The following is a 23,330-nucleotide window of genomic DNA, read 5'->3' as shown; positions in this document are numbered from 1 at the left end:
TCAAATAATATTTTATAGCAAAATGTAGTTGTTATGCGAAGGTGGGATTCTAAAGTGCCAAGACACTGAAAGTATGCAGATAAGGACTACTGACAATACCCCGACTTTCATGACCTTCATACTTGTTCTTGCTCAGTGAGTCAAAAGTACTGAAGCCTGAAGGTCAGCGTAACAGACAGCCACCTAGGGTTTTCTGAGGGAGGTCAGCATTGGCAGCCCCCTATTCAAAGTGATGTCGCTTTAGACCCACTTCTTCGAAAAGAGGGAAACCATTAAAAAAATGACACCATGTATGTGTAGTGGTGTGCAAGAAAAATGCATCTCAGCGGACATGGTGTGAACAGGCTCTAAATAACATAAATTTGCAATGACAACACAGACAGAATTATTGGTATAGTAGGTGAAGGCTAGAACCCCTACCGGCTTTTTTATTTGCTGTCCCTGTCTCAGATTTTCCCTCTGTCACCATACCCGTAACTTAAGGCAAATCTCCCTAAGCAGTAAAAACTTAGCAGGGGTTCTAATCCTTCCCTACGCTATCTAAAATAAAAAATAAATTGCTGTATATGCACCTTAAAATGCTGTGACTTTAGATCCTAGTTTTATTATTTAACATCAATAAAGTTGGGTGGGCTTGTTTTTGGCTGGGCTCAGACAAAAAGCAATGACTAGTATGGGCCTAAATATACACCAAGACCCTTTTGTTATGAACAGACTTTTGTGTATTAGAAAAGACTGGATCTGATACAGGTAAACAATTAAACCCATATCTTCATCAGAAGCTAGATAGTATTAAGCATATGTTCCTGTCTGTATGAATTTACGGTCTAGATCTTCCTATATTTGCCTTTTTAAATTCCAATGAAGCTTCCATCAACTACGTAAAAATGACATTCTCATCTATTGATGAGAATTTAAACTGACTGTTTACTGGCAACACAGGCAAAATGTTTGGAAATAAGAAAATACATTGCTTCCAGTGGGACCTATTCCCATCAACACAATTCACTGGGCAAAAGACGTACATGTTGAATCTTTGGAGCATTGCCTTTCTTTTTGCCAGTCAAGTCAACTGAATGGGGTCCTAAATGCCGCTAAACATTTCTGAAAACACTCATCCCCAAGCTTAACGTCTGAATTATCAAGCACCTCGGGTGTGACGGTACCTTGCTGTGATCTTTTATGAACTGTGGCCCTTTCATGGATAATAACAATTGTGGGCAACACATCTGCCACCTGACTGTCCTTTTTTTTAGACCTTATGGATCTAGCAAGGCTATCATTCTCAATCCTTTACTTACTGACATACACCTGTTATAGTGGTTTCAAAGTCAAAGATGAAGGCCAGACAGATTAAGTACTCAGATCTGTCTTACATTTGCATTTTAGTAATCCTCTGCAAAACAGGGCTCAGGGCCCGTTCACACCTTATGCATGGCCTTTTCTTCCAGTGCAGCCCGAATGCAAGACAAGGCAATTTGCCTTGTCACAGATGGGCACAGTTCACACCACTGCGTTGCGGTGGTGTGCACTTAAAAAACGTATGGAATGCAGTACTTTTATAAAACACATCACATTGAGACACGGTACAACTGCATTGCACAGCCGTGTTCCCATAGAACCTAATGAAATGACACTTGGGACATTTCAATAAAGATCTAACAAAAAAAGAAACGGTGCCATGCACCTTGATCGAGTGGATTTATACTGTCCGGGTACACTAGCAGCTGTGTCTGAACAACGCCTTAGACTGGACCTTCATCACAAGACATGCTGAACACATTTACAATCATTTCACAGGTAAGACAGTACAGTATGTATTTCAGCTGAGTATTTATTTGTTTGCCTGGAGCTCAGCTTCAGTTAGACTCACTTAGTGCTTCATTGCATTTAATTCACTACAGAACCTGTATAACTCATGTGTGTAAAGTGATGAGTTGGCAAACCTGGAACTGACACATTTCAGTTTAAATATATATTTTGCACAGCAAAAAGCCTGTTTGCTTGAAAAAAAGTAATTGTTAGCAATCTGTTTAGACTGCATCATCATTGACAACTGCTGCGTAAAGAGAGCCTGTAACAACATTTAATATTTATGTTATTAATGCATATGAAAATGCAAGCATAATACTCAATATTACTTCCACTGTTGAAATAAACTATTACTAAAGGAGTAAAGCATGCTCACTTTGCAAGGGAATTTTCATTTTAAAAGGGAATTTTGAATTAGCTTTGAGAAAATTGTGAAAATTTACTTTGCAAAGAACACACAATCATGTGCAAGGAAAATAAAAAAAAACAGGAATTTTGCTTGCACATGATTTGGATGATTTTAAAGCCTATTGCTACCAGCAATATGCCAGCAATGTACACCAAGTGTACACTGCCCGCGCAGCATTGAAATAATCTAATTTAATAAGAGTAAACAGAACTTCCCACAGCCCCCTACGTTAACTTTACTTTGGGGGAAGCTAGGTAGGATTTTTAGGCAAGTAAGAAGCACTTAAAAAGTAAGTAGCAATAGTTAGAAAAAAATGTAGGTCAAGTAGTGTGAATGAGAACATGTAACAAATATAAAGTAGGTTTTATCCCAATTTGGCAGCAAAAGTTGAAATACACTTTAATGCAGCAGAGCTTCCCACATCCACTAAGCTAATGGGAAATTCCTCTGAAACGCGTAGACCATTCTAAAACTCACGGGAGCAGAGGACACTTTTATCTCCCTAATGGGAAATTCCCTTGCAACTTTTCACATTCTGACACTTTAGGGTGTGTCAGATGCCAGTGACTCCCATGGCCCACTATGTGCAAGGGATGACATTGTTGTAGGCTTTGATGGACTTGCCAACATATTTACCAGTTCCCAGACCTGGCTAAGCTTTTCCCCATAAGGTCAGATAAAAACATCCTTCAAACCAGTCATTCCTACAGAAGGTATAGGCTGAAATTTCCTCTAAATATCTTTACAAAATAACAACTAGAATGCTTAAGGTCTGCAAGGCTGTAATTGGTGCACATAAAGGATTCTTTGGTGGATACCAAAGGTCTGCAAGACTGTAATTGGTGCACATAAAGGATTCTTTCGTGAATGCCAAAGTTCTGCAAGACTGTAATTGGTGCACATAAAGGATTCTTTGGTGAATGCCAAAGGTCTGCAGGGCTGTAACTGGTGCACATAAAGTATTCTTTTGTGAATGCCAAAGTTCTGCAAGACTGTAATTGGTGCACATAAAGGATTCTTTGGTGAATGCCAAAGGTCTGCAGGGCTGTAACTGGTGCACATAAAGTGAACGTAAAGCTTATTGAATAGAACAGTTAAGCATGGGAATAAAGTTATGACATCAATGTCCTGATGATCATTTCTGATCAGGTGAATGCTGCCCAGGTAAATAAAAGTATCAGTTGCTATCAAAAACACAAAGTTTGTGTATACACTCACACGTATTTGAACTAGATTATATGTGTGCATTTACACACATCATATATAAAACTACAATGCACATATAATGTATTTTTAGATTGTTGTAGCTATAATAGATTCCATGACAAACAGAGCATAATTTGCCTTCCTTTCTGCGTCTTCCACTCTGGGAATTTTGCAGGCATAATCGGTCCCTGTCATATAGTACACACTATAATTTTTACTGCTGTAAAGATGAAGAGATAAACACTTTGAAGAAAATGCATTTGCATGACCCAGAATGCAAGATTAATCATTCATTCATTATGTGAATTTATTAGGCCATTCATGGAGAAGCACATAGGGAAAGGGACAAAGACAGTAATAAAAGAGGTGGTTCCAGAATCCTGGTGGTTTCTCTTTGAACCGTCTTCCAGTGACTGGCGATAGCTATTAGTGCCTGTTTATTAATCTTCACAAGGCTTATCATTAGTTTCAACCTTCATTTGAAAAGACCTGTTCTCTTGACTCTGACAGTGATCTGATTCAATGCACACGCCGGATTACTCCCAGGGCAGTCGTGCATGGAGGCTGCCAAATAGCAATGTTTTTGTAATTCCCGCTATAATCTGCCAGTGAATGATCTAATGCCGTTAAACATATTCTATTTAGCATTTTTTTTCTTTGCTTCAGTGCCAGACCCTTTTTTTTTCATTTATTTTGTCACTTTACCCATTCCATTAAGGATCGGCAGGAACATTTTGCATCTGTTTGCAAATCTGTTTAGTGCTTTAGCTGTGTCGTTTTCAGAATAGCAAAGGCAAAATTAGCTTAAACTATTGGTTGCTTCCTTTTTTTACGACCCTAAGTGCAGCTTTATCTGCAGAAAACACAAGAAAGGCAAAAATGTCTACTACTTATCAGAAATAGTTATTTGCACTTGAATACTTACACAATTGTAAGCATCTTCACTTGCATGGTTTTAAAGTTGAACTCCAGGCAAACAGCTAAAAACACAGATGAAATACATACAAAGAAAATGTATTATCTGCAAAAGGATTAGTTTTTTTCCCGCATGCTGAGATTTAAGCTGGCCATACACTATGCGAATTTTGGCCAGTTCTTGATGAACCAGGTGATTGAAGGAGCCGGTTGGAAAATCTTCAAACGCATAGAGCTGGCAGCCAGTGGGCTGCCTACTCTGTTTGGGTATTCTGATAGCGACCTATGGCTCCCATCAGAATACAATGAAGGAAGCAGGAGATGCCTCGAACAATATTCGTAAGCTTGATTGAGGAATCTGTTATATTTTCTTAATTCAGCCTGCAGGTTAAAAGAAGAAAATATTACAGTGTATGGGCAGCTTTACACTGCTCTGTCACACAGCAGAGCCTGGTGGAGGACCCCACTTTCTCTGTTATGGTTAGGAGTATTGTGATTTCATGTCCCCACCCTCCCTTTTTAAAGACAATTTATCAGCACTCAGCAATTCAAAGCACAGGGTCCCTTCCTCAAGGCAAGAAAGTGAGGGTGACTTTTCACCTTGAGGAAGGGACCCTGCGTGGACCTGAAATGTTGGCTTATTGACCTATGTGACGTATTTGCAATGAAACAGCTGCACTTTGAATTGCTGTGTGCTGGTGATTTATCTTCAAATAATTGAGGTTCTGCATGGCACCATCCACTGCAATCACAACATGCACCATCTTTCTTTTTTCTGGTCACAACATTTCATAGTATGTAACATTGATTCATGTCTCCACCCCCAGCTTGCTGACTGGAAAATGAAAGAAAAGCAGCAGACAGATGAGGTAATCTCTTTGTTCTCTTCTCCATTTGGATGCAGCACACCTGACTCTGCCCTTTACTCTTCCATTCTAAATGCTGATGTTTTAGATACTGGAAGCAGCCAATGTCTAGTCAAATTCAGGTACAAATTCAGGTACCTACACTAGCTTCATGAAAAATAAATATAATGATTTATTAATAAATAGAATTACATTAATTTGTGTTTTTATATGTTATATATGTATATGGGAGTTCAGCTTAATACGTAAATGCTTTATTTACTAGTCAAAATAACAGTAGTTTCTCTAGTACCTGAATTGGTCACATGGAATATTAGTCTAAGTTTCATATCTGCGCCATTTTGTAGCAGTGTCCCGCTTTTGATGTAGGACAGGTTAACTTTCTATGTTATTTGTAATCTCCTGTGGCAGGAGGATTATGAATCTAATGCACTGACACTACATCTCTGCGCTTTTGTAGCACCCTCAGCATTATTCATTGTCCTATTGACACTGATCTAGTCAGTGACCTTTTAACCTTACCAGGAAAGCTGTGCAGAAACAGCATGTCTACAGGACCAGTGGGTTCTCTAAAATGAGATGAGCAATTATATTTTAAAACTGCATTCCACAGCTCCTCATTAATGGTTGAAGTGTATATAGTATAACTACGAAACTGTTTTTGTTTATAGACTCCTCTACTGAATACTCTGGATAGTCTGAAAATAAGATTTCCCTGACGTTATTTCTGATTCCTGTGCACCTGGGAATATTTGGGTGCTCTTACCCACCTTTGTGTGTTCCAGTAGCTCCTATTGCATTTGCTATAATTTAAAACAGAAAGTGGGAGCCCTTCATAACGACATACCTTCCAACTTTTTCAGATGAGAAAACAAGGGCAAAAAACATATCCCTGGCCACCCCCACGGTTACACAGACCAGGAAGAATTTAAAAAAACAAAACAATTTTGGGGTAAATCCAAAATTGCTCTTTTTCAGCACTATATTTCCTTCTTACTTATATTCAAGCAAACAAATGCAGTATGCTAGAGGTTTGATGAAAGGTTTAGGGCAGTATAACTGTTTTAGCACTACATTTTTTCTATAGTGGTCTATACATTAGAGGTAATAGAGAGACAACTGAAGAGGAAAGAGGGACTGAACAATTTGGCACAGTCCTTTTCAAATGAGGAACAGTTGGGAGCTAATCAATGGTCACAGCAGGTGTTCAGAACCTAGACCTAGAAAAGATCTTGCCTAGAGAATCCCCAAGAGGTATAAGAAACTGTCAGGTGGTTAACTCTTCAGAATCTCCCATAAACGAAAGTGCCTTTTTTGGGTTAATTGACCATTTGATTTATGATAGTGGGAGGTAAGTTAAGTGTCATCCATGGTTATTTTATTTTTTTTGCATTTTAAAATACCAAAGCCAAATTATAAATGGTTGTTTTGTTTAATATAGACTGCGCACTCATTTCCAGTCTGTGCCTAACCTACAACCTTGGATTATCAGTTACTTATAAGGCATATATTACAAATGTCGTTTTCACTATATTGCTACTTTGATTTTGTCACAATATACTTCACTTTGTCATACCGTCTTCTGTACTAATTTGCTTCTGCTTGAAGGTGCCTTGGTCTGCATACGGCCTAGTTAGGTCTGTCTCATTTCATGAGCAGACATCATATATTTGATTGTACTTTTAAAAGAAGAATGAACCGATGCCCTGCTGACTAAATTGTCCTCCAGAGTGGTATTAGTTACTGAGTGCCTTAGTTAACTAAGCTCGATGCTTGGAATGGCACAGAACGGCTGTCATTAAGAATCTAAATGACTGTGAACTAGGGTGTGCATGGATATAAACCGGCATGATAATGTCTATACAATTTACATACGTAAATATTGTGAAGTAGAACCGCAATGGCATTACTCTGTAGAGCAGGGTGAACGAGCAACGTGTAAATAAATAATTGGGCATCCAGTACCCTCTCATAGCTTGTTTAAAATAGATGTTATAATGTTAGAGATCACATGGGAATCACATGAACGTATGAAATGCAAAGCTGCAGGCGGAGTGGTTTTATACAGGTCATAGAAATCCAAGGTGACCTCTAATATTTTATATTACGATATCAGAGTATAATTTTTTTCTCTATTTAGTAGTTATTACATCTAGATGTGTTTTACACTCACCTACAGCTATGCTTTCCATCACAAAGCTAGTGCCATAGAATAGCTTACAATTTGTCAACGAGGTTATATTTTACAGTTGTGAAATAACTATTTGCCAAATACATGAATAATAAGATGCTAAAACTGCTCTGATAGCCAAGGTAACTTTGGAACATCAGAGTTTTTCTTTAGAATAAACATAGAAGTGTATAAATAGGATTTCATGAAGTGGTGAAAGATTTTTTAAAATAGAGTGTGTGGCATTAGTTAGGCCTCATTGCTCTGCTTTTTCAGAGACCTAAGTGCATCTCTTTGTACAGCCCTCAGATAAAGATCCCATTTAAATAAAGCATAGCTCAGCACTGCAGAAATTGTTAAACATCCTTCCCAGGGTAGGACTTGGCTGTGGGACAGGGAGGCATTTGCCTCCCCCAGGTCAGTACTAATAAGATACATTAGGCTGGTGGCCCTGAGTGAAGATACTTCACCATTCAGACATAATTGTGTAGTTAGTGACACATGCTGGGTATTTTATATCTATCTCATTTCGACTGTCAATCACTATGTCTTGGGGAGTGAAGTCTTCCAGCAGTGACGCGCGGTACCTCATATTCAGGATGAGGCATTCCCCCACCGGCTGAAGCCCCACCCCCAACCCATCCCCAAGCTAGTGTGAAGGAGGAATGTCCCTCACTAACTACCTGTCAAAAGCCGGATGCAGCGCTGCCTGTAATTAAAAGGCAGCAATTCATCCATGACAGGTTACGGAGCAGGGAGGATTTCCCTGCTCTGTAACCTGTTAGATGCCGATCTGAATGGAGAAAAAGCTGTCAGCTTCAGACTTGAAGCTGACAGCTTTTTGCTCCATAATTCTAGGTGAGGCTCTGCCTCACCTGCCTCCGTTAACCGCATGTCCCTGTCTTCCAGCACCAACTTCATCTGCAGCTCTGAAATGTCATGTGACTGAATGCCAAAAAACGGTAAGGAAGCTGGTTTTGGAAGATATAAAAAGGTGTGTTACACTAAACTATGGCCTTTAGGAACACCGCCTTTTACCATGTCCACCAGTCAATGAGACTGCATGTTTTTAATACCACAAAAATCTGTCCTTATTATGAAAGGGTCATGTTAGCCCTGCAAGCCAAAGCTTCCCAGTCTGCCCCTGATCGTTGCACCCTCATTGTCCACTCTAACGCTCCAACTCTATCTCTCATTGTCCTGTATCATAGAGGTTTAACGTATTCTCTAGCATGCTTGAGCATGTAAGATGATGAATTTTAAAGAAATTTAATGGGACCTTCCTTGAAGATTTGCTAACTTATTTGATGAGTTTACTTAGTTACCCAAGTGTGCAGTTCAGTGCAATGCAACTGCAGTCTAGGATGGCCTTAACTTGGGGTGCTGATCCAAGCCACCATCTTCATTTTGTATTTTTTTTTTTACTTTTTAGATTTTTTTAAATATAGGTAAACACATTCAACAGCATAATTTATATTGAAGTACAGTAGGATTTCAATAAACAATGTGCACATATCATGGTAATATGAAGATAAACCATGGACACATGGAAGCTGCAGATAAGATGTTGGTTGGACTGACTTCCATATATCCATGGTCATGTATCAGTCAGAGCACATAATGAGGAAACTAGTGAGGAATGTTGTTAAACAATACAGCATCTTTTTCCTGGTTAAGGCAGTGGTTTGAAAGACTACTCCAACTTTTGCATTCCTGTCTATCACCAAAAGATAGTTTCTACCTTTACAATAGCAAAAGCTCTAACTTGCCTAAAGCTTGTGCTATTCTCAATGTTTGTGAATTACTTGCCTCATAGTGATGAGCAAATAGAGTCTGTGAATTGCAAATTATTTTATTTGCTTGAATACACCCATGTACATTGTCCAGTTGGGAGTTTTTAAGGCCACTTGCATGGTTTCCTGAACTGCAGAATTCTCTGAAGATCAGTTAGTTCTTCATACAAACACTGAAGCAAATATGAAATCACCTTTTTTCTCCGTGTCAATTACATAATTGTTAGCTAACATATCAGTCATTTGATGTATCCCTGTCTGTCGATCCATAGAGGTTTCAATGACAGGCTTTTTAGGACTGACAAATCTGACCAACAGAAGCATCAACTTTATTGGTAGGATAGTGGATTAGATAGTCTATTGGATTCAATGTCATTGTGTGGTATAATTGTAAGATAACAAGAACTAAGTAAGCATTACAGGCTCTGTAAAATGGTGTTGTTATTGTGTAGAATAGTATGTCAGATTGTTATTCTCTCTCTCATTTTTCTGTGCAATTTTGTTTGCATCAGTAGAGGGAATGGCTGTCATGTCCAAGTCTGCCAATAAACAGGTAAAAGCTTCCAAGCACAATAAAAAAACATTGGCAATTTTGCACATCAGCTCATCAAAGCTGTCAAATAAGCTCACATGGATTTTAGCCTATAGCAGACTGTAAGCATCTTTAGCAGCCCCATAACTGTGCTCTGTGCACTCCTGATTTGTCTTCAGTTATTACTTAGGAGTAATCACATCCTTCCCTGCCTTGTTTTTGGCAAGTCATCTTTTATTCATCCTGCATTGTCAGGTTATTTCAGGGAGAGTGTTTTCACCATTGTAAATCTCCTTCAAGGAAATCCCTCTCTCACTGTGTGAATAATCACATTTCAAAGGTTATGCCAGGTCAAGCCATGCTGTGGAACTGGAGCCTGTTTGCCCTCCATCACCCCCCTCCTTCCTCTCCATAATATATTTTAAGCCTTACACACTGTGGCTTCACGTGACCTCCTTTGCTTTTATGAATGAGTTACATCAGATTTGTGAGAACAAATCCCTGGAAGGCATGAACTTAAGAAAGTGCATGAGACCTGTCACTCACTCCAGCACAAGTCCCCAGGGGATTAATAGAAAGAGGATTTGTAAAGCCATCAGAATACAGAGTACTGTAAAAAAAATAGTTTTGCTCTAATATTCACACTACTCTAACAGCCCATTGTAAATAACTATCTTTTATTTCAGCTGTTCTTTATGTGTCTTGCCTTGACACACTTGAAGGAAAACAAATTGTAGTGTTGATTGGTGCTGTTACAACCGTCTTGAATAGGGACATAAGAGATGCATGCTGTGATTGCACAGTTTCTAATCTTGTATAACATTTTTATAAAGAACCTTTAGTCATATGTAGTTTATATCTGTAACATAGTTCATCATGTCAAGTGCCCAACTCAGTAGTTCTTGTCAAGGGTCTTCCAATACCAGAAAAAGAACACTTTCACCAGGTCCCGTCATTGACATCAAAAGAACATTTCAAAGCCATCAGCCCACACCTTTTATCTGTGCTCATCAGTGCTGTTGATATCAGACAACATTGTTTTGTTAAGCATACTGTTAACTTAGACTCAATACAAATGTTTTGGCCATCCTGCAGCACAGTGGTTAAGTGTTAAGCTGGCCATACACTGGTAGATTTTTGCACTACACATTCAATTTGGGAATGAATAGAGTTTCCTAAACGAAAACCACATACACTGTTAGAATTTCCTTTGATCAAGAAAACTTTTCCATCCTGCTCCAATTTTTCTTATCAGTACAGCCAAAAATGATTGTTGATTTGACCCTATTAATGCTTATAAACTCAAATGAACTTTCTGAAAACAAATTTTTTTCAAATACAATTTACTGGTGTATGGCCAGCCATAAGCCATCCTGCCTTGCAGCTCTGGGTTTTTGGTTTGTCTCACAACTGGGACTCTGTCTACATGGATTTTTTCTCCTTGTGCTTGCATGGTTTCTTCCAGGTGCTGTGGTTTTGACCCACATTCCAAAAACATTCCAGTAAGGTAATTGGCTTCTATCCAAACTGACCTTTGTGTGTTTATGGATATTTCAGGGACTTAGACTGTGAACTGTTTGGGAGACAGATATGTGATATGTAAAGTGCTGTGCATTGTCAGCATTAAGTAAGTGGAAATCAAATGTCACATTTATCATTTTCATTAACGGAATAATTTTAGGAGTTGTTAACATGTAGGCTGATGTACCCAAAGAATGCCAGTAATATTGTCTACACTCATGCATTGCTTTATAACTTGATGTTGGCTCTGTCTAATCATTAGCTTCTTGCTTGTCTCACAGGACTTATCTGGTTCTATTGACGACTTGCCAACTGGAACTGAAGCAACATTAAGTTCGGCTGTGAGTGCCTCGGGTTCTACAAGCAGCCAGGGGGAGCAAAGCAATCCTGCACAGTCACCCTTTTCTCCTCATGCATCACCACATCTACCCAGCATCCAGGGTGGTGGTCCATCACCATCACCTGTGGGCTCACCAGTTGGGAGCAACCAGTCAAGATCAGGTCCAATATCACCTGCTAGTATTCCTGGTGAGTAAATAAGCAAAGCTACTATTGTAGCTGACATTTTAGTACAGGTTGCAAAATTAAAGAAGATCTGTGGTTGGAAGATCAGGGGTAACGCCTAGCATATTTGAGATTTGTCTCAGCTCTGACAGTTCAACTGTGAACAATCCTAGCATATCTCTTTGTGCTGCTATATCTGTTCCTCAATTGGCTCCTTGCCATGGGCTTGTTGACTCATTCTCGTTATTCAGTTTCTGTTCAAATTACTGCCCATTAGAATCAGTGGCGTCACAAGGGGGGTGCGGCCCGAACCCGGGTGACACCATTGAAAGGGTGACACCAAAATGACCGACAGTCATTTTGGTGTCACCCCCTTTGAAAAGTCGGGCACTCGGTCATGGACTAAGTGCCCGACAGTTTTGGGAGAGAGGAGGGGACACGGCGGCATACCTTATTCCGCCGGGTGACTGTCCCCCCCTCTTTCTGCCGGCATCCATCACCAAGATGGCCACCGGTAGGCATCAATAAGATTGCTGCGCATGCACGATGACGTCATCGCGCACCGCATGGTGAGAACGCGCATGCGCGGCGACGTCACGGCGAGGTGTCACCCGGTAACCTCTCCGGGTGACACCCGGCCTCGGGACGCCCCTGATTAGAATCAAGAGCTGTTCTCTGATGCCCTTAACCTGCTCTCTTTTGCTTTTTAGAAGTTCTGAAGTTGAATGTAATTTACACATATGCAGCAATTAACAAGAGGATACTATTGTAATTTTTTTTAATGCAAGCAGGATAAGTACCTGAATGCAACTTGGTATTAACCTTTAGCATAGCTCAGACTGTGAGAAGGGGAAGCAACACAATGAGCCAGACAGCTGTCCAGCAGTGCTCATGTGCTACGATGTGTACGCTGATAGGAAAAGAAAGCAGACTGATGGAGAGATGAGCTCATCAGTCTGCTGCTTCTTCTTCCACTGTCCAGTCACAGACAAGCTGAAGGGTAAGACCTGTAAACGTTAGCCTTTGCAGGTTAACTGCAGCAGAGAAAAATCCGGTCCTCTGCTCTCTCTCCGTGGTACCCCCGCCCAGGTAGGGCTGTGTAGATCTCAAGATAAACAGAAATACAAATCCTTTTGCAGGCAAACAGCCCCCTATATGTATTTCATCTATGTATTTTGCTGCTTGCCCAGAGTTTAGCATTATTGATATATCAATCTTTTATGACATTCTAAATTGATCTACAGTATATCAAAATATCAAGTATACAGTATGCATCATGTAAGATGGGTTAGTGTTTTTTATGTGTAAATAAAGCATTGCTACAGTAGGTAAGTCATAGAAAATAGAGGGCATAGGGTTTAATTTTTGGGTGGCTTTAAATTTCCCACTGCAGCTTTGCGGTGCACAGAAATGTATCCTCAAATATCCCATATAATGGCCCTCTCCTATTCCATTGACCTTATGTCCCTGTTTAACACTTAATAGAAATTACATTTCTGTTACCATTTGCTAGGGAAACCGCTGACGAAAGACAACCCAAAAAATAAAAACCCTGAAAGAAATCTGAGCCTTGAAACAGTTTTCCTTATTTACATTTTTGCTTTGTTAGTAAACTGGTACAATTTGGCATGCGAAGCAAGACAAATGAAATTAGCATTTGCTACGTTGTCTGGCAGAAGCTGTGCATTTTGATGATGTGCTGTGTCAGCTCACACTGCCGGGTTCGGTAGAATTTGTCAGAGAGAGAGAGAACAGAAGAGAAGAGAAAAACATCTTCCCATGTATAGACAATCTCATATTTTATACTGCTCTGGCACTAGTTCACTTCAAAACATATACTTGTTGTAGACAATTTCATTACTCAAAACGCCATTGTTTGATCTTCCTGGAACAAACACAGCTAAATAAACTTAAGAATGGCTTTTTTTTTTGCATTGCTACTGAATAATGCAGCTGAAATGCTGTTACTTTTTACAGTGTGGTTACTTTGTATGACAGGAACACTCACAGGACTTACCCAAGGTTAACAGTGAATTATTTAAATGAGTTGTAAAGTCCCAGCATGTACTATGCTGTTATAACATCAGCATTACATAGTATTTGAGCATTGTAATAGGAATACATACCAAAGTTGTTTTTGTTAATGTAATCGAAGCTTACATGAAACAAAACCCTTTTGTGTAGTGAGTGCTGCCTTCTATCTGCCCATTACTTTCATCAACCTGTATTCCCAGTGTGCTTGGCATCTCTTTCCCTGAAGCTTGATGTGATGCAATCGATTTCTCAAGACTATATATCCCATCATGCATTGCTTCCCGAAAGCAACGATAATGCAACATTGTTCGGATGTTGAGTTGTAGTTCAGAAGGCAGACTCTTGCAAGTTGTGACACAAGGAAGTACATATTCACAGCACTGAGTGAAATTGTGTCAGTGCATTGAGGGAATTGAAGAAGTGCATACTATGGGCACCTTTAATAAGTACATTTAAAAACTTCTATATCAATATGGTTATTAAAAGTGAGATAGAACTTATTGAAATTCAATATAGAAGTACATATTATTTTTAGTTTTTTACGTTTTTTTGATACCCATTAAAGATGAACTCCAGCCTTACCTTCAGTTTACTCACAGTTGTATAGGCTCCTTTCTTGTACTTAAATTGTTTACTTTGATTTCACTGCGCATTGTGAGCCTCTAACAGTGTGTATTAGAAGCTGCAGAAACTCAGATAGAGCCCATCTGATTTCCTGGCTGGAGGACATCCACCATCATCCATTGCTTTCCCCACAGCCTGATTGTCCCCGGAATGCCCTCTTCATTCATTGCATTTAAGCTCTTTAAATAATGGTGGTTCAGCATCACATGTGGGTGGTAACTAGGGCTGTCAGCATGCAAATGTAGCCTGCATAGGAATGCCCACTCTTCCAGTTTGACATCCTCTAATCAAGACACAGTTTTTGAAAGAACTCGGTAGGTAGGTTGTTCCAAACATCTTGGAGAACTAACCGCAGATCTCATGTGGATGTAGGCTGCTTCAAATTCTTCTATCTCTTCATGTAATCCCAAACAGACTCCATGATGTTGCAATTAGGACTCTGTGGGGGCCAAACCATCACGTCCAGGACTCCTTGTTCTTCTTTACACTGGAGATAGTTCTTAGTGGCATTGGCTGTATGTTTGGCGTTGTCCTGCTGCAGAATAAATTTGGGGCCAATTACAGGCCTCCCTGATGGTATTGCATGATGGATAAATATCTGCCTGTATTTCTCAGCATTGAGGACAGCATTGATCCTGACCAAATTTCCAACTCCATTGGCCGAAATGCAGCCCCAGACTTGCAAGGAACCTCCACCTTGCTTCAATGTTGCCTGCAGACACTCATTATTGTACAACTCTCCAGCCCTTTGGCGAACAAACTGCCTCCTGCTACAGCCAAATATTTCAAATATTGACTCATCAGTCCAGAGCACCCTTGCAGCCAAAAAGCCATACCTCAGACGTGAAAACAAGCCTAAGCGACTCGACTATGCACAAAAAAAAGGAACCGAGGTGTAGAAAAATGGCAGCAGGTGCTATGGACTGATGAGTCAAAATCTGAAATATTTGGCTGACATCCTTGTCCTGTTTGTGTTTGTGGAGATCATGTTGGTCAAATCTTGGACTTTATTTTACATTGTGTGTTTTTATAGTCCAAGCTAAACAGTAGAAATGGTAAAAGGACTTTAAACATTATTTTTCACATTTTCCTCAAATACCTACAGATTTTATTTTTTGTATTTTTTATAAATGAATTCATGTTAAGTTACTACCTGTGTAAAGTAGCTTAGTAATCTGTTTCATTATTTATTCTCCACCTGTATTTGCACCTTTGATATCTGTACTGCATTCTCATGATGTGATTTGTCGTTGACTAATGAAGAACAGAATTAGTTTCGGCGTGAGACAAACGGAATGCCGACATCAATCTCGAAATGCATTAATCTTTAATAATCCACATCTGCATGTTTCATAAATGGTGTAACCAGTGATTGTTAATGTTGATACTCTCCTTTCCAAAAAAAAAAGAAACTGACAAGGAGCTTGTGCTAGGAAACTTCATTAAAAACATTCAGATGAGTGTTCTCACTGACCTTGCTGAGGGTTCTAAATTAATGATTGCTTTAACTTGATAATAGAGGCACAAAGACATTGAGAAGAGCATAACAGTTTTTGGAACTTGACTAGGTTACTAATGTAACATTCTGATGAAAAAAGTAGTGATGGTTTGCGGGGGCTTCTTTGTATAATCATGTCACCTAGTGGTTCTAATTTACTGAGAAGAGTGAGTACAAGTTAGGCTGCCCTTGCGGAGCGCAAGGAAATTCGGCTGCATGAACTATCATATGACATGAGAATAGACATTGTCTAGTGAAATCAGATGCTTTTACACATCTGCTCCATTGTATATATTAATCAGATGGCAAGTCAGGTGCATCGAAAGCCAATTTTGTTTTTGGGAATAGTGCTTTGAGGTTAACTATGTCCTTGTTTGAAAAAATTTCAGTCTGTCTAAGATTAACAAAGACTAGCTGTCCCTTACTTTGGAGTGATTTCCCTTCAGTTTACGTTTTGTATAAAAGTACAGGAGGTGAAGGAAAATTTCCCCAGTGAGGAATAAATGGCAGAAAGAAAAAGGCTAGCCATTCCCTACTCTAGCCAAAATTTAAAAAAAAATAAAAAATGTTTTGGCTTTCGATATACTTTTAAGTCCTCTGCAGCTATCCATAAACAGAAACATTATCAGGCAATTAGGGTAATTTTATGCTCATGCTATTGGCCCATCCGTTTACTACCAAACTTCAGCAATAAATAAAACATGAAAATAAGTTTGCTGTAACCACTTTTTTTGTATTCGCTGGAAATCAATCTGCACCATTACATTTTGGCCTAGTATAACCCAAAGCTTAGGATACAAGGGCTTCTGTGTATTTCTTAGTTCATAGTTTGCAGAATGTCCTGATTTAATAATGAACTCATGCAAAAAGGACAGTGGTATTTGGTATAGGGGCTGGAGTTCAAGGACTGTAAACCTCCAAAACAAGGACTTGTGGAGTTCACATTTAAAACAAATAAATGGAAACAGACCTAACCTAGTATTATGCATGTTTAAATATTTTGTGTTAATTGAGCCAGTAACATAATGTTCCTGCTTTGGAACAGTTTATTTTTTCTTTGAGACAGAGACTGGTAAATATGTCTGCATATATCCCCTACCACCACTGAAACTGACAGCTGTCTTCCTACTTTGAACTCCAGCTAAATAAGCATGCTGCCAACTAGATCCAGCCTGACCACCACTTCGAGAGCTGCTCTGGCTTTGTCATTGTGTCATACACCAGCCCAGATAATCCTGTGTGTTTCACTGTGACTCAAACCCACTGTAAGCCAATAGGTTGACTTAAACCAGAATTAAAAAGAGTTGGTCAGTTAGGACTGTTCAAAGCATGTAAGCAAGTGTCAGGGAAGGCTAGAGAAAACAATAAAAGCAGAACGGAGCCTGCCTGTATCCAGGGGAACATTAGTATGCCTGTGTGTGTCCTTTAGTTTAAAAGCTCTGAAATCCACTAGTTGGCTATAAACTACTCATAATCACAATGAATGGGTTGCCTACCCCCGGGACAAGGCAGTTACAGAGAGACAGATACACATTTACCGAAACTGTCATTGACCCATACGACATAAGAAGTTATTAAAGCCAATTTAAAGTGTTTCTCCACTTTTTCAGCCATATTGTGATAACGTGCATGTTATACGTGTTACATGTTCCCATTCACAAAACAAAGGGGTTATGTCCTGGGCAGGACATTGTATGTTAATGCACTTTTTGAAAAACTGTCCCTCAGTTTGTTCCTCGTCTCCACATTACCATCCAAAGCAACAGAAGCTGCCTATAGTGTCATGTGTATGATCCTGCCCCAAAGAAACAACAAAAAGGTATATCATATTTTTTTAAGATTATTTTTAGGTATGCTGTCTGAATGGGGACATATAACTTACATATGGGGGGTGGGGTTCTCAAATTTGACTGTAAAAAAGGAAATAAACTTTAAGGCCAGTTATACTGATTTTAAATAATTACCATTGTGTGTGTGTATGCCAAAGATTTACATATCTGTATTTAAATAAACGTATACATATGGGGATATTTTTGATTGCGGGAATTATTGTGAACTATTCTATGAACATGCATGGAGCCTCATATACAGATTATTCAGTGTTGCATTTCTGCAGCATGGATCCCTTTGCAAACAAATCTGAGCTATATCTTTATCTACTAATCTACTAACAAGTGTATTAAGGAATGGCTAGGGACAGGGCCAGCCTTAGGCCTTAAGATGCCCTGTGTGAAAAAGCCTTACAGTGCCCCTCCGTGACCACACCCCTCAGTGGCAACACCCATTTATCCAGTACCCAAAACATTTAAAGCCTCCCATTTTGTTAAGCCCCAAAGAAACTGATTAAAAAGTATGATGAAAATAAAACTTTTATTCAAACTTGTAAACACAATATAACTTGTAAACACAATATAAGTATTATTATCAAATAAAACACAAGTAGCCAAACAAGTGGTAAACAATAAATGTCAAACGAAACTATAATCTATAAGAATAAAGTGCCAGGATGTCATGCAGACCCTTTTTTCAAGTGCATCTAGAAAAGTAAAAACAAAAACCAGAACACAATACCTAGACTACATGTTAAATAGTGCATACTGTTTACTAAAACAAAGTGCATGGTGCACACTGTTGCACGTGTATAATATATGTGTGTGTGTGTGGGGGGGGGGGGGTTATTTTATTTTTTTTAATTACTTTTTTATTTTTACTGCTGGGGCGGATACATACCCTTGATATTTCCCTTTTTAAATGAATTCAATCTCTTTCTCTGCAGCCTCAGCACTGAATAAATGGAAAGCACTCAGTACAGAGGCTTCCCATTCATTCACAAACCAGAGATAGTAAATATTTACTATCAACTAGTTATGAATGGATAGAAGCCTCTGTACTGAGCAGCTTCTACCTATTCAGAAACTCATGAACAGAAGTGATGTAAAGCACTTCTGTTCATTCATAACTGCGGATACCTAATACTGTGTGTCCCCAATTCTTTACAAACATTGGAGTGATCAGTGATTACTCCAGTGTTTGTGCTGCACACAGAGGATCGGTAAATATTACACATATTTACCGATCTTCCACTCGGTCATCCTAAAAGTGGCAGGAGCCGCCCAGCCACGCACATAGACGTTCAGCGATCCTGGATTTGACAGTCAGCGGCTCTGCAATCTTCTCCCTGCTGGTCCATCCTGATGACATTTTGTAATTTTTAGTCAGCAGGTGGAGCTTCTAGCTTCTTTTCATGCCCTTACAGCCTATTGAAAAAAAACATTTTTGTCTACAGACCTCAATATTTTAAGCTTGAATTTTTACACACAAGTGAATTACTGATCCCAGTGCTTTATCTTTTATAGGACAGCTCAGTGCAAAGTTTTTGTCTAATGGGGTTATGCTAGAATGGGAGCTATTTAGTTTTTACTCTTCTCTTTAGACTGTGGCTGTAAATAGCCAGAAGCGGCTCTATCCATGCTGTTTAGCGTGAATGGGGGAATCGGATGATTTTCTCATATTCAGCAAGCAGGCTGACGAAAGAAAATCTATGTGCGTATGGCTAGCTTAAGGCATTTCGCTGTCAAGAATTTTAGTGTTGATAGTGGTTTCTAGAGCTTTCTGCTTCCCGATCTGTTGCTTATTCCTTAGTTAGTAATTTGGTTTTGGTTTCTTAGGTCTCATAGGTTTCTTTCTTGTAACCTAGTCTTGTTCCTGTGCTTTGTTATATGAGTGTTTAAGCACCCATTTGTGCACCAGCAGCCTACTTCTGATCATTACTATGACCAGCTAAACCATGACCATCTAGACTTTTCTCATCTTTCATTGAAATCCTGTTGCTTTGGGTGACTGCACTTAAAAAATCCTAATTGCTTTTCACACTGTCTTATTAAATAAGTCTGCATGTCTGGATTCTCAAACAGTATCCATTTTTTTTTACATCCTCTTGACTCCCATCAGCTTTTGTTGATAGCAGTGCCTCAGGCATACACACATATTAGGCAGAGGTATATCCTGCTACATGGAATTGCTGTTTGTTTACTGTATTTAGCTGTGTTTTCTTTCCCTTTTTTTTTCAACCGCATAGAAATATTTGTGACAGCATAAAGACTTGCAGTCTTGGCATGACCCCCTCCTGTGCAGCAACAGCATCATGCATATGCTTAACTATGAATGAAATGTTGTTCTCCCAAAGCAAGCCTTCAAGACAGACAAAAATGCCATGCTATAAGTGATATGCATTAAAGGGATAATATAAGGGTTTTGGGGCAGTTCTATTGAAATTGTTATATTTTTATTATTTATTTTATTGCTTTTAAGCTGCTGATATATAGCACACAAAATATTTGTTTAACATATAAACATGTAATACATGGCAAAGGATTCCCTGAGCGCTTTGGGTTATCTATTTTGTGTTGTATACTCTACGTGGGTGTATTAAAAACATACAAAATTCTTTATTTTACCACTACAGTGTCTGAGCAGTATCTTGCAGGTATTAGAAATGTCTGCTGTTACTTATTGATTATTATATAAGGTTCTATATTACTTTTATATTTCCATATATGCTGCAAAATATAGTAGTTTTTGATGAAATACAGAGAGATCTCTCAGTCATGTGACTGGTCTCTCCTCCAATGAATGAGGTCTCTCTGAAATGTTAAATATAGAGAACTCTGTGGGATGTCTCAGGCTTAACAAAGTGGTCCACAGTTTAATAATCCTCCAAGCTAGCTCTTGTGATGAACTACAATCTCAATACAAATTATTGAACTAAATGTGGGATTGTAGTCCATCACGGGAGCGAGCTTGAAGCGGTGACTACTTTACAACACACACAGGGACCACGGGGAACAAAAGTAGCCACCCTCCAGAAGGAAGGACAGTGTCAGCACCAATTCAGAGATGATTTGAGGATCTACAGCTGAGTGATACAGAAAATACGTTTTTGTTAATAGTTGAGGTACTTGAATGCATTTTTAAGATTTACCTCCTGAATTTAGTATCACTTTAATTAGCTAAAGGAATAAAGATGGTTTACGCAACAAAGTGAATGTCTTCTGAGCTTGGTAAATAAGCTATGATCACACGTTCATCTTTACTAACATTCAATTTGCAAAGGAAACCGTTTCTACACTTTTAATCATTCACATTGTATTTTGACTTGTACTATTAAAAGCTGTTTTTCACTGTATAGGAACCCAGATGCCACCACAACCGGCAGGCAGTCAAACTGAATCCAGCTCACATCCTGCGTTAAGCCAGTCACCAATGCCACAGGAAAGAGGTAATAACCAAAAAAAAAAGACTCGTGTATGAAATATCATACAGACTTTAACATGTTAATGTAGTTTCGAAAGTTGTTTCTTTATTGTCCATTAAGGAAAACTAGGTAAACAATGATGTTCTTACTTTAAAGGATTTCACTGATGTTTACTGGGACTCTTTTCTGAGGTATCAGTGTAGGGTATTACCGTTTGGCCAATATTGACAGTGACTTAATTGGTGTAACACTGTCAGAGTTATACCTTCATGAAACAATACTGCTTAATCTCCAGAACAGACCCACATACCTTGGAGCTTCTGGAAAGAATGCCAAAAGCTTTGTGTTTCGGTTGTTATGGTCTCCTACAAGCAACTAAGCTTATCTCTCGCATGGGCATTGTCACAGTTCAGCTGCAGAGTTGCAGCTGAGCTGTCACTTGTAGTTCCACAAGTATGTGCAGACTTCTTACCCTTGGTTCTGCAGGGATGCAGGGTTGTGATGTTGCTTGTGGTCCCCTATGTGTGTGCTCTTTTCATAACTTGCTCTTGCACTATTCTGGTAGCTTTTGTCATTGGCCGACCTCTCCTGCTAATTCTTATGCAGCTTCTCAGCCAATCAGGGCGGCCAGCTTGTGGCCAACAATTAAAACTATAAAGCCCATTGTCTTTTGTATTTGTCCCTTTGGTGCTTTTAGTGATTGGTGCTAGCTAGTAGAGTATCATTTAATGACATAACTAGCTATGATAATCTGAACATTTGGGCCATGATGTTGGCTTCCTTTTAGGAAACTAAGCAATAATGATGGCATTCAGGGTCCACATGTTCTCAAATTCTCATTCGCCTATGCCTAAATCCTGCATACATGCCTGAGAAAATCAACTCGGCACTTTGTGTGATCCAGATGGAATAGGGATACTGCTGCTTTAGCCCCTAAAAGAGCTGCATGTCTGAATTTCACCTACCCCTTTCAAGCCAACTCCATGTTTGCATTTGTTTTATTATGTCAGCTTCAGTTACCTGCTGAGAACTAGCACATACAGCAGACTATTCAGTTAGGGATTTTCCTTGTTTTTCTATAAACTGAGCACTGCAGTCATTTATCAATCTGCTGAGCTATTATGTAGCATAATGAAGCTGATGAAGTTTTTATTTACCAGACTGAACTTACAGGGTATTAGTTTTAAAAGGAGCCCACTTTGTGGCAGTTTCCCCTCTTTCATTCCTAATCCAGCATGCTGTTAGACATTGTTGTTCACATGTGAAGACTTGTAGAAAACCATTTCATAGTACAAGTGCCAGTATTTTAACCCGCCACGGTTTTAGTCTTAAGCTTTAAGGAGATTGCCACAACTGCAATCTAATAATGGGAGTCTAATTTGTGTTAAGATTGATGGAAAGTTATTGTTTAAAAAGAAGTCCTAAGGAGAAATTATGCTTTTTACTGTATATCATAATGTTCTTGGTAGGCAAGAACTACTGGCTAGTAAGAACCCAAGAACCTCTTTATTATCAAATTGTGAGTTCTTTCACGTGCTAAGTGGTCAGAATCCCAAGTTTTAAGTTAAAATGTAGTCAACTCTTCTCTGGATTGTTTAAACACTGAAATTTCTGTGTTTAGTGTTTAAACGTAAAGGGACCCTGCCACCATATCCTAACTTTTTTATTAAAATTACTTTAATAAAAAATAAATTATTATTATTACACAGGATTTATATAGCGCCAACAGTTTGCACAGCTCTTTACAATATAGGGCAGACATTACAATCACAATACAATTCAAGACAAGATGGTAAGGAGGGCCCTGCCCCTGAGGGCTTACAACCTAAAAGGAGGGGGAAGTGATAGATGAGGAGGGAGCTGCGTGGGGATGAATTGTTTGAGAACGTGATGGTTCAGCGGTTAGGTTGAGGTGGGATAGGCTTCCCTGAAGAGATGAGTCTTTAGGGATCGCCCAAAGGCAGTCAAGGTGGTTTGAGATATAGCCGAGGGCAGGTTTGAGATATAGCCGGGGGCAGAGTTGTGGACCGCTTTGTAACTGATTGTTAATATGAGGAGGGAGTTGCAATGATACATTCTTGTATTCATTTTTGTTCTTTTTTTATTTACAACTCTTGCAAAGTAAATAGGAATCTTACTCTTCTTACTGTCATGTCACCCCTTCTTGCAAAGTTTCCTGTTGATATCGAGAG

At 39.1% G+C, this 23,330-nt stretch overlaps 1 protein-coding gene across 6 annotated transcripts in view; it reads left to right on the top strand.

The window, feature by feature from the left end:
• The window catches only part of ARID1B (AT-rich interaction domain 1B), a 351,874-nt gene that overhangs the window by 238,691 nt on the left and 89,853 nt on the right, over positions 1-23,330 (top strand). For all 6 annotated transcript variants that reach the window (XM_018569472.1, XM_018569469.1, XM_018569473.1 and 3 more), the window contains 2 exons: positions 11,506-11,752; positions 21,073-21,162. In XM_018569472.1, coding sequence (XP_018424974.1) covers positions 11,506-11,752; positions 21,073-21,162 — 337 coding nt within the window. The remainder of the gene's footprint in view (positions 1-11,505; positions 11,753-21,072; positions 21,163-23,330) is intronic.

The sequence above is a fragment of the Nanorana parkeri genome, unplaced genomic scaffold (genome assembly GCF_000935625.1).
Source record: "Nanorana parkeri isolate BGI_ZX_2015 unplaced genomic scaffold, ASM93562v1 scaffold1339, whole genome shotgun sequence".
In the NCBI taxonomy this organism is placed as follows: domain Eukaryota; kingdom Metazoa; phylum Chordata; class Amphibia; order Anura; family Dicroglossidae; genus Nanorana; species Nanorana parkeri.
The sequence above is the reverse complement of the archived record's forward strand: the minus strand, read 5'-3'. Positions and strand labels throughout refer to the sequence as shown.